The sequence below is a fragment of the Achroia grisella genome, unplaced genomic scaffold (assembly GCF_030625045.1).
Source record: "Achroia grisella isolate CSIRO2021 unplaced genomic scaffold, CSIRO_AGI_Agris_v1 utg640, whole genome shotgun sequence".
NCBI lineage: Eukaryota > Metazoa > Arthropoda > Insecta > Lepidoptera > Pyralidae > Achroia > Achroia grisella.
In genome coordinates this window covers 3,561,074-3,574,652 of record NW_026712977.1, presented here as the reverse complement: position 1 = coordinate 3,574,652, position 13,579 = coordinate 3,561,074, and the positions used below count along the sequence as shown (strand labels likewise).

Sequence of the window (13,579 nt, the reverse complement as noted above, 5' to 3'; positions counted from 1 at the left end):
AACAATGCTTTGTTACCTGACCCTGATTATTTTACACAGCGCCATCTAGTCCCAAATTGATCAGATACTTATTATCCTGTGAGTACTAGACCACTATTACCTATTTTTTGTCATTAATTCATTATTATTTATATGTATATATTATGTATTAGGAAAGCATTCAAACAGATACATGTAGCAGTTATACTTGTCACCATACATATAAAAAGTATATTCGTGTCGGCCTCTACATTCAATATTTAATAGGGAGTTAACTATTGCCAGCAACTTTTGAGTTTCTATCGGAAAGCCGGATGTTATCATGAATACAAATGTTTGTGTGTGGAGATCGAAGCTAAGAACATCGGTAGTTGACCACAGAGGTGGTATTGAATCATCTTCTCTATTTATATTGTATAACATTGAGTAGATGTATATAATATAGTAAAAAGATTGTATACTAACTGTTCCCCCCGACTTGTTATGCATTAACTATGTCTTTACCTACTGAATATATTACGATGGCCCTATGTCACTAATTCCAGATTATTTTTGAGATAAAAGATAGTCTATAGTGATATTATTTATTTTCATGTTAACTAACATAAGATCCTTTTAGCCTTTTAGTTTTAAAAGGAAAGAAACATATAGACTCTCTTACCCGTTTATAATATTAGTGTGAATTAAATTTCTGAATAGGTCATGTAACTCTTATTAACTACTGTTAGTGATTTATTTACATTAAAATCAACCGAACTCAATGGGTATGCGTTATTCATTACATAATTTTCTTTAATGGTTGATAATAGAATGGTTTATCCGCCTGCATTAACGGTTTACGCTGGCGGGGCACCAGTGGAGGACGTTAGCATGAGGTTAGGTCAGTTCCACTATTTATCATGTTCATTTCCAGGGCGAACCGCGTAGAGTCAACCAGACATGGTACATTGCTTGCAATGGGGTCATCAGTCCACATTACTAACAATTCTCTATTACCCCGCGCTACATCATTGCCATGCTCACTTTCTAGACCCTTTTAGAGTCATTAGACCAATTTAGTGACCACAATATTAATTTGTAATACATACGTATGCAAAATCGTAACGTAACGTATGTAAAATGTTAATAGGTGATTAAAGTGATTTTTTAATAAAACGTGGGAATGAGGTTATCCAAGTGCCTTACGAAGGAATTTATATAATCGGTAGATGCGAGTTTAAATATAATTATTAATTTAGATTTGAATGGAATGAGCGACAATTCTTTAGGGATGCAACTGCAACAACTTGTCAACCACACTGTGCGACGTTCATTTTTTGTCTTTATCTTAACACTTCATAAAGTAATTACATTAATACGTGTGAGAAGTGCAGAATACTAATATATATTTTTAGTTATACATAAAACATACATTATTAAATCAATAAAAAAACACACACTACCATTATATTACACGACTGATAACAAAACGTCAATGTTAAATAATGTCAATATTGTTATTTGTCAATACAGCGAAACGAGTTTGTTTCTGTGCTGTTATCAAAGTAATTAATATGAGGCTAGTCTTTGAAAATAGAACGTTAATAATGTTCAAACTTTTAATTTAAACTAATTATGGTAGGATTTCTACCACGTGGCGACCAGTAACTAATTATAATAAAGTCTTGTACTTATACTATAGTTCTGTAGAACGACACGTTGGTATTTGTCTTGCAACTTAGAATATGAGATTATAAATTCACATTTGTAGTGTTGCTATATTTAATTTAAATTATAAAATAATTAATTGTGTCATCGATCAATAGTATTTAAGTGTAATAAACTATTAATTTACGATCGATATGATAAATTCATATCGATCATAAATTAATAAAAAGAGTCCAAGAGTCTCGTAGTCGGACTTAATAGATTGATCACCATGCCAGAAGCAAATATGATTTTCCAGTTTTTTTCTGTTTCTTCGAGCTTTACTATAATTGTGTATTAACATTATTTTATAAAAGGTTTGTACTGTAAAACTATACTATGCATAAGTACTAATCTTATTTAAAATTTTCAATAATTTATATAATATTACGAGAATAGATATGTATTCAATAATTTATGCTGTCTTTTACTCAAAAAAGAATATGAAAGGGTATCCTAAGGAAGGGAGAAAGTTTGTGGTAATCCCGGGTAATCGTTAGTATTATAAATGTGGAAGTGTGTCTGTTTGTTACCTTTTCACTACTAAATGGATGTACGAATTTTAATGATACTTTTAGTGAAGATAGATTTTAGGATGAAATTAAGCTACCTTTTATCTTCAACAAAGTCACAAGCAACAGATAGTCATTTTGTTTTTAGCCTTGTGTAAGGCGAAGCGACGAAAAACTGTTCATGCCAATAGAATATATAATTTTACATACAGTTTTCTTGTAAGAGATTACGTGCATTTTGCACAGACCACAGAATAGTGAAATATTAGTTTGCCCCCATATTTTTGACACAGTTTACAACTATTTACTTATTGTATTTATTCAAGTGTACTTTTACAAGTTTTACTTGTTGTCATGTGTCTTCTTTAATTGTGTAATGCAATTAAAATAGGTATAATATATTTATTGTATTATATTTTTCTATTAAATTTTTGTTTTGCGAAAAGTATTATTTTATTTATTTATATTATACAAGGGGCCCGTCCCAGCTGTGCACAGGTGGTTTACTTTTTTTTTATTTTCTCGGTTTGTACTATACTATAACGCGCGTATATTATACATATAAACCTTCCTCTTGAATAACTCTATCTATTGCTGAACACTGCATTAAAACCCGTTGCACAATTCAAAAGATACAAGCGAACAGCAGTAGCGGACTTTGTTTTATATGATGTAAAGATTTATTACTCGTGGTGTCCTAGACTTACTACGTGTGTTCATGTGTAAACACTGTCTATTATTGAGAATTAAAAATAATCACACTCTATTAAAATTAGAAAATAGTAATAAATAAATCGTAGGTGGCGTATTAAAACCATTTGAAGGCTATGTCATCCTTTGGGGGTGTTTTGCTCAGCTTTCTGTTGGCTATATGTTCCATTAGAATATATGCTGATTAATACAACATATTCTAACAAGTTTCATTGTAATACCTCCAGCGATTTTTACGCGAAACTTTACCATACAAACAGGTAGATTTCGCCTCGTCCTGATTTTATATTGTATTTAGAATTTGTAGTTAGAAGTACACAGAATTTCTGAGTAGTCTATATGTTGGTTTTATGAATACTAACGATGCGAATAACTCAGAGATCTAACTCTATGACTTGCTGTCTGAATGAAAGACTTAATCTAAAGCCAGTCAATGATATTCAGGCGAATACCGGTTTAAGCCATTACTAAAGCATGAAAGGATGAGTCTAAAGCTAACACATCGTGCCCAATTAACCCGGATTTATTCACGATACCTCAAAGTGGGTACGTCGAGGAAATTTAACCTGTTGCTATAATTCCTGATTACATTAATCTGCACTCCTTTCGATGTTAGCGGTATAGGTACGGATCGGAATGGCAGTGGTAGTATAAAAAGAATTATCACTATTCGTCAGGTTGCGGATTATTCATGAATAATTTCAGTTATTGAACGTTATTCAATGTTTCTCTTTCTGCAAATAGAAAGAGATTGTATGCGTTAAGTTTTATAGACAAATCTCCATCTATTGCTGATAAATCGAATGACTGTTGTCCATTTTAATAATAAATTGTGTTGTGGCGTACTAATCATAAAGTTTATTATTCGTTCCTTTTCCTTATCTTTTAGTCCCTTTGACGGTATTTTCGTCCTCAGCTTTCCGCTTTTTTACTGATCACGATTTTACTATTTAATTATATGTTAAGATTAGATAACATTCATTACTACTTACTACAAATATACTACTTAACTAGGTACTACTGGTTTCTTAATGTCCTTACTCATGCATTGGTACTGGTAATATTGTGTTAGAATGGATTTTAATATTGATTCACCCAATGAGTAGTATGCGGTCATGGTCGTTTAGTTTATGGGTGATTTGGATATAAATAACTTTTTGTTAAATTGTGAATCAACAATTACGGCGCTGATTGATTTAATGTATGCATTTAAAAATGCAGAAAAATATGTATAATTTTATACGAATATAAAAATAATATGTTTAGTTTTCTCTATTTTGCTATTTTTCATTTGATGAAAAAACATCCGTTAATTATCCGTTAGTTAATTTTGATAAAAACCATCCGTTTTTGCTTTCATATAACTTTGTCACAATGAAATTTGTTTTTCTGTGGGAACAAAACCTTAAATTGTTACTTTTTACTCCTATACTTACACTCGTATTTTTGGCAAATATGGTACAATACAATAGATGTACATGACAGGTTGGTAATACTTTAACTGAACGCTTTTTAGTATATTATATTCTATCTTCACTGCAGTGCTTCATTATATTATTATATTATGTAACTAGTTGAGCCACTTCACTACATTACACTTCTACTTTATATAGCATACAACTTTTTTCTTTTTTCTACAAACAGAAAACGTAATCTAGTATAATAACTGTTACCAAGCGATTATTTCTTTACAAACTTTCATCTGTATCACCACTTTTTTTTATCGGACTACTCTAATGCTGTTGGCCTCAGCTGGCATTTGCTGCTTCGCCGGACGACAGGGGGCGAATGCAGATGGCACACCAAACCCACGGAAGGACTTATGAAGCGGCTGAGGGCCAACTCACGCTCGACGGATACGACTTTAATCTGATAGCACCGCTAGGGGTTCGAACCTGGGCTCAGGCTGTCGTAATTTATATTCGATAATTGGACGTGGGATCGATACCCAGATTAGTTTACGAGTACAAACACAGACCATGTCCGTTCGCGTAATACAATCGAACTTTACGTTAAAATTGGTTAAAATCCACTCAACCGTTTAGTCATTAAAAGTTAACCAACATATAGACTCCAAATAATATACCTATCAGAATGTTTCGAAATATAAAACTACGGACTAGCACATCATATACAGTATAAAATTGAGCACTTGCTCATCCACTAGACAGTAGTATTAGCCGCACAAAAACGTTAACATATTGTTAAGGTAATGTTCATTAAATTTTCCACTTCAAGAATTCAAACGTGGTGTCCACAAAATTTTACAACTTCCTGAATGAACAGTGGCTGAATTGCTTTAACTCTGTATTATACATGTAATCCTTTGTGGTAAAACTCTCGTGGTAACATCCTGTTAATTAACATGCGCATCAAACCGCGAAAATGCAATGTAGCTGGGATCTGTTATTTATCTATATAATTGAAGAAACTTTTGCTAGATAGTATACCTAACTAGCAACAGTTCCTAAAGCCTGTGGGACAGACAGTACATTGTTGTGAGGAATTGTTTTTTTTTCTTGCGTTACTTTTAACCATATTATTAGTTGGCCTCCCTTATTCATTGACTCTAAAACCTACTAATCTATTTTAACTATCATAGAGATTTGTAATTTTTTTGTACCCGTGGTATTCTTAATAAATTATGTTCTTGTTTTATTCCAATTGGATTAAAAAAAACATTTAATCTAATTGGAATAAAACAAGAACTTAATTTTATGCTTTTAAATAACGTTACCACAGTACATTAGTGAAAACCACACCCAAAGAGATCCTCCTTATGGTATCATTCGCCTATATACATAAAGAGCACTACGGACGTCCTATTATAATGTTACAACTACGATAACACTCATTCGTCGTTGGCTTTCCAGAGTACTAAGACGTAATACCTCGTATCCTGTAATTTCTTACTTAGTTGAACTCGTAATATGATTAATTACCATATCCACGACTTTGTACAGAATTGTTTATGTCTATATTTATAACTAACGCTAATAATATAATTACGATTACTTTTTTAATAATTATTAATTTGTAATGATTGGAATCAATCAAATTAATATATTGGATGTATACCTATACTTAATAAATGCACATACTATAAAATATTGTATTCATATTTTATTATTATAAATATATAGCGTTGTAGAATATAATGATTCAGCATATTCTAGTCCAAGAGACTAACCAATCGTGTTGTTGTTCAAGTAGATGGATCAGATAGCATAACAAACGGGCATTGAGATGACCCGGCCTTTACGTATCGGTGTATACACACACATCGCTCTAAACGATATAATATCTACCAACATCGCAATCAGCGTGTATCTGTAATTGTCTCAATTAGGTTTGAACTACTTAGTCGAAGAGAGACTCACAAACAAGAGGGAAACAGTCTAAACCAACTGTTTAATTCAATTAATTACTTCGGTCAAGGTTTCTCTCTGAGGTTTGCTGATATTTACAGTGTATTCAATAAAAAATACTACTTTTTATGTTTGAACATAAATTAGTTAAATATCAATAACTCAGACTGACTGATACGAGTAGATTAATCTAAATTAAAAAAGAAAATCGTATATAGAGACAAACAGTGTAAGCAAGTAGGACTAGTTGTTTACCAAATTCTGTATTGATTGGTAAAGCCGTTAAGGACTCAAGACGTGACCTAAGACTTGAGACGTGACACGAGCATATTGTGTTTTGCATTAAAATTTCATTTTCCCATATTCTAACATAAATTGGAACCACATAGATTAAAAGCTATAGTAGCTATATATAAAAGAGGTTTTGGTATGTACAAATGAACCTATTTCATGTAACCGACTGAATTAAGTAGGATTATAGTATTTTGATAGCAATATTTTCTATATATAGATTTGGGAAAAATATTCATTCAAAGTTATTATTTATTATTTCCATTAAATCAAATTTAAAAATCTATATTATCAGTAGCTACTGAAATATAGCTCATTGGTTGATGGCGAAGAAGAAAGAAGAGCAAAGTGCATCATAAGAGCTCTGTTTTACCTTTTAGCTTTGAACGCCAAAAATGTCGTCCTCGACAAATGGTAGGGAAACTTAATTACTCTATGCAAAACTGATAAAGATCAAAGTGTAATATTGTATCTAGTAATCTATTAAAAAGACAACTACACTATAATTTTTATTTATACTATTTATATTCTAAAATTTTCCTATTTTTTATCAAATACCTCTAATTAGGCTGGTAAAGCACAAAATAATGGCAGACAAATAAACAATTTTAATAAGGATAAAAAGGATTAAGGCTTAAGCTCGACTCGAAAAAATAGATGATCCAATTTGATAGCTATAGTAAGTTAATATCTTTAATGAAGGCCAATTATTGTGAGATGAATTTATTTACGTTTTTATAAAACTAGATATTGAATAATATCTAATATTCTAATGAATTGTCCAAAAATCCTTGTTTGTAACCCAAACTTCCAATTTGATTATTTGTTAAGTTTTGCATTGTACTTTTGAACTTATTTAAAGCTGATAATTATTTATTTTAAGAATAATTAGTACAATTCTTTTAAGACGAAACTGTTCTCTAAGAATCTCAAAGTAGAATGGAAGACAAAAGGTGAAGCTGAGAAAAGCAGCTTATATATAATGACATTGTTCTCTATGTAAGCTTAAAGAATGTCATTTAAAAGGAATATAAATGATGGGTACATTATCAGATATAACTGCATTAAACTAATTGAATTGCCAGTAAAAGGATTATTCGCAATAAAAATTGCCAGAGGGAAATATACTTTGAGTTGTCGTAAACAAATTAAATTGATGTGTTCTTTATTGGTTTAAATGTTATTGTATTTTACAAAATATTACGTGTTAAAAAAAATATTTGTATAAAGCGAACAATAATTTTGATATTGAAGAGGAAATGGGCCGGCCGTATATGTAGCATATGTATGTATAGTATGTGTAAGAGAAGTGTTTCCTTTTTATGGTTATTAAGAAAGGATTTTATGGTAATAAATAAGTTTACGTTAAAATCGTCAGTATAAATTATTTATTCATGTAGGAAAATTTTAGCCATTTATGCAAGTCATTATTTTGTACATAACTTTTCTTACTTCCCAGTTTAACTAAGTAACTACTTCTGTTAAGAAAAACTGACAAGAAACTTAATTGATAAATTTTTATGTTAATATTATTTTATGTAATCCGTTTCCACATTAGAAAATAATATAGCGTTCAAATAGTGTGTATCTAACATAATTAAAATATCGAAAATACCTTGTCTGGACAACTAACGCTACAAGGGCGTCTCCTAAATAATGGTTTACTGAGTAATTGGCTTTTCTCATTGCCCATCATTTGATGTCACATACAGGCTATTAACTAATGGGCATTGAAATCGTGGTGAACGAAAATGTATAATAGTTGTTGGGTCGAAAATTTGAAAGACATGACAATCATCCAAGCCCAGTATAGAGTTTTACGTATAGATTTATTTAACCAGCGCTTACAAAAGTAGACTCAAAAATATTCTATGCGATAAAATATCAAATACATAACTTTACTCAAATATTGGACGCTGTTGGTCCTAACATTGGCAGTAACAACTGCCTCACCTTGGTTCCCTCCACAATCCAAACATTTATATTTATAACTATATCTGTTTGTACTGCTTTAAGTGCTGTTTATTTATATTAAGTATGTATTTGTGTCTAATACTGGTTTGTACCCATACAACAGGCTCTGCATAGTTTAGGATTAAATGGCTGTGTTGACTGTGTGAGTGTGTACATATATATATCTATATTACCATGAGATATACCTTTAATAATACCATAAAGAGCATCATCAAAAGGAAATAGCATCGAATGTCATTTACTCGTGGCAATTTTCATTTGAACCCTATTCGATTCAATCATGTCAAAAGTCGACCTGATGAAACGAGAAATGCACAACCACGCTTACATGAACCGTAATAGGATTAATTTTAGTAACCCGGCGCTGAAAGAGTACTAGTACGTTAATATTACGTCGGCAATGTGAGAGCTCTATTAAATTCGGCTGGTTATGCAAATTGAATTCTATCATTATTCCCAGTGAAAATAGCATGTAATTATTTTACTTAGGTATATCATTACTAAAATGTTGTACGGAGATATCGAACTGCAGTGCATATTGTATTGTAAATATGAACTTTCAATGAACTCAATAAAGTCATCCTGTTAGTGCTTGTTGGACGAATGCAAAACTTACAGTATGAATTTCTTATCGTAACGAAAGCTCTCTTTGGAAAAATTTCTTTAGAAATTTCTTCTAACAAGGTTCATTCGATCTACTAAGTTAAGGTGAGGCCATGTAAGTGTCTTTATTACAAGTCGGAAAAAACCTCAGCTAGTGTGCAGTATCGTTGTATGCTTATTTTAGACCCAAAGACGCTGTAAGTATAGACGAAGTAGCAAGATTGTCAACGCTAAAAATACTGTATATTTTTAACATTGGGAATTTTGCTACTATATTAATGCGAAAAAGTAGATTTTATTACACAAATTTTACACGTCAAATAATTAGTTATGCGTCAGGTTTTCATTCGCTAATCGACTTGTAGACGAGAATTGTTTAATGTACTCACTTCTCCGCAATACAGTATCTGGGACATAACGGTTAATTACGGAGACCGAGGACACGAATCAATAGAATGCCTCAATAGGTCGAAAAACTTGTGAACCATACTACCACGTTACAAATTGCGGTATTAGGTATTGTAATTTCGTGTGAAGATTAAATACGATAATTTTTATGACAGGGAATAGCAAACCGAAGGCCCATCGTTTATTGTAGATATAAACAGCACCGATTTCATGTCGTAAAATACACCGCCATGCCCGTGTGTCACTTAATTCTCGGAAATAAAAATGCACGAGGGGTAATCATTTTAGAGAACTAAGTAAATTACTACGACTCCGAATATATAGGTTTATATCTACATTTTAGGGTGAAAGAGATTTTTATGTAATTTAAATGTCAATCAAGCTGACGCTTATATACATGGATGAACTTTATTACAGTATCATGTGATGCCAGTGTTACGGATCAAGCGTTACCATTCCGGAGAACTAAGATAACATGCCTATTATTTTAATAGAAATAAAAGTTTATAAAGCAAACTCCTTGACGGCATAGGTAGTCAGAGCTAACAATGTAGACGACTTTACAAAGTCTCTCGGTTATATGCTATATAAGCTGTACAACATACTATAAAACATTATTAAGACTTTAAAAATGCATTAATAACTTCATAAACTGATAAAATGTTTCATGTACCTAAACAATCGAAGTGAACTATTGTGTACTTTCGGACCGATTTTTCGTGGTAGGTTGGGTTCGTTGGTCGGCCCCTTTGTAATGTTTATCAGAGCACCTGTATACTAGTGTGTATGCGTATGATTCACAAACGTCTCGTTCTGTCGTATAATGACGACTTTACCATTGAATTCTGCTAATTGCTTGCCGTACGGTATCAGATGTTTATGAAGTACAACAATGAACTAAAAATGGTTTGTTCTCCGGATACTAAAAAAAATATACCTAAGTGATAAATAGTATTTCATTTCTAACTTCAATAGACATGGTATAGGAAATGATTACGAAAGAGAATTATATTGAATGCGAATGAGTGGAAATGACAGGAATCGATCTAAAAAGACTATAACGATCGAATTCGAGCTACGTCGTAAAGGGACAAAGACAAAGGGTCATGTTAACAGTACTCGTATGATTCCATGTGGACGAACCGAAAGCGATCTGTTTGACGTTCCAACCAGGTCTATTTGCCATTTCATTGTTTCTGCCAATCGGAGATGATACGTGTACCGTATTTGACGTTGGACTACTTGGCCTCGGGCTGGCTGCCACCTACTCTCAATCTCTTTTTGTATTCTATTTTTATTCCACAAATCTTTTGGGACATTTTTTTATTTATTATTTCTAATCGTTATTTCTTTTTTCCTAGTAGAATTGTTCGGTATTTTGTTTATTATCGATACTAATATACCAAATGCGAAAATATGAATGGATCTTTATGAAATTTAGTGCGAAGGTCATGAGGATATCATGAGGATGAACATGGGCATATTTACCCTCTAAAGATAAACGAAATTGCCTATTGCTGGTATATTAAATTATTGTTAATTATGCCTTTTTCTTATACCCACCGTTGGCTGGGCTACCAGCACTTATATTATATATGTACGTAAAACTAAAAGATAAGGAATTGTATTAATTCATTTACATGTTGTATAATCATCCAATATTCTTATACTTGCATTTATTATCAGTAACTTTTGAACTTTGATAACCCTTTGACCATTGTCATTACTCATAACAGTCATCAATGCAATTGTCGCATTTTATTGAAATGTTTAATTTTGTGATACTTACTTGTTTTTATTAAATTTATTACTGTGTCTTCCATATGCGACTCCTATATATATAACCCCTGGGGACCGCGTACCCTGAAATAAAAGATTACAAAAGCCTAAAGAATTTGATGGGTATTTATTTATTACGATTCAGTTTGACGTAGCCACCTGATGTAACAACGTATTTGGTATACCTACACTCATCACATACTTACATGTTATATACTAATATTACAAATTGAATGTGTGTCTGTCTCTCAGTCTCTCTTTTATCTCAGAAAAAACTGACTAAAGTTACTAAATAAATATAAGGTAAGAGAATGCACCAAAATATTCAGTGGTCAACCGAATATATTGTATTTATCATGTCCTAAATATATTGACTCCATGAGCGAGACAAATATTAGATTTCAGTGCAGCTGTACCGTAATTGATGTATAATTAATTTATGGTTGTAATTGCAGTATGCAGTATTTTGTGCATAATTATGTAGTTAAAACTAGAGATCAAGTTACTAATAAATCTACTGATAATTTTACATCTCATTAATATTTGGCTTTTGATGTATACAGATACTGTTTTACCTAATTAAGCTGTCAGTGATAGTTTAATGACTATTCATTAGATGAATAACGTTTTAGTTTGCTGTATACTTTTTATGAATCTTAAATAGGGTTTTTTAAAAACTAATTTTACCTTATGTGATTTATTCTCGACATCATGAAACTAAAATAAATGTGATTCAACCTCGAAACCAAAAGCAACGGATCTACTTAAAATATCTTGGCACCATTGTCTATATAAAATGTAGATCGAGTGTTTTCAGTAAACGTTTCTGCAAATACAGACATTTTATTTGGTGTGTGTATAGATAGGGTTACCCGAGTTAAAATTTTATTCCACTAGAGAATTAGTAGGAGAGGCTCTTTTGTAAAAGAAATTTAAATACAATGTTTTTAGTAGGATGGAGTACATCTGAACATACATTTACAACATTACATTTGAAACTTCTCCGTACTGATGTTTTAATATTTTACATACAATTTCTCTTTATTTTTGTTATAATGTATTTCTATCAAAATCGTTCTAAGTTTGTACAGAGGTGATCAAGCACAGCATACAATACAACATCAATTTATATTATTCATTGACTAAAATGAAACAACTTCGTGTCCGATTTACAAATTAAATTCTGTAATGATTTTCACGTAGGATCACAAATTATCTTCCTTTGCTTTAAATGGCTAAAATATATTCATTTTGTCAACAGCACAACGAGCAACTCGTTCTGTTTTGAGATCATGATCTCTGGGGGCGCTAACAAGCACACGCCGCGGAAGGTGGTGTTTAGCTGCACCAACGCGGCGTTGCGCAGGAGTTGGACCGATCATCTGGTCACGCACATGACTACCTTCCCAGTCAAATATACCAGTGACTTCACCAGATGCGGCTGGTGCTACCTCAAGGTTAGTGCTGATTATCTATCAACAATTATATTAGATGTACTGTTAATGCGTCATAGAGTTCAATGAGTAATATCACATTTGGAGAGTGAGTTTAGTTCGTGACATTCGTTATAATAATAGTGTATTATCATTTGTATTTAATCTTAAGTTACATCGAAGTCATGAACTATTTCAATAATATTACGGACGATGCGATAATTTTTGTTGCGTTCTGTGTTTATGCAGATATAGGTAAAATAGGCTATTATAGCGAAATTATTTTGCATAAATAAATATACTGTAACGATTATTGTGGACGAGGTAGTCAAAGGTATTGTTAATTGTCATGTGTTTCGGTTTTCCCCAATAATATTAGATTGATACTATTATATTTTATTAAGTTATTAACAATGACATGGTTACAATTATCAAACTACAGTGTGTGACAACTAGTGATGTGCCAACTTCCTTTTACGGCTAGTGACGTTCTATCTTATTGCTAGATGTCGATTAATGACAGTCATAGTGCAAAATTTAACATGTTTACATTTTGCTGGGCGTTGCACATTTGATCCGACCGTTTTAGTGTAAGTCGGCATGGTAAACCACTAGCCTACCACTATATATATATATCGACAACTAGTGATGTGCCAACTTCCTTTTACGGCTAGTGACGTTCTATCTTATTGCTAGATGTCAATTAATGACAGTCATAGTGCAAAATTTGACATGTTAACATTTTGCTGGGCGTTGCACATTTGATCCGACCGTTTTAGTGTAAGTCGGCATGGTAAACCACTAGCCTACCACTATATATATATATATATCGACA

At 32.0% G+C, this 13,579-nt stretch overlaps 1 protein-coding gene across 1 annotated transcript in view; it reads left to right on the top strand.

Moving 5' to 3' along the window:
* LOC131849291 (arf-GAP with Rho-GAP domain, ANK repeat and PH domain-containing protein 2) overlaps nucleotides 1-13,579 on the top strand; it is a 74,330-nt gene that overhangs the window by 3,176 nt on the left and 57,575 nt on the right. Inside the window, exon 2 of the mRNA XM_059199331.1 lies at nucleotides 12,573-12,768. Coding sequence (XP_059055314.1) covers nucleotides 12,573-12,768 — 196 coding nt within the window. The remainder of the gene's footprint in view (nucleotides 1-12,572; nucleotides 12,769-13,579) is intronic.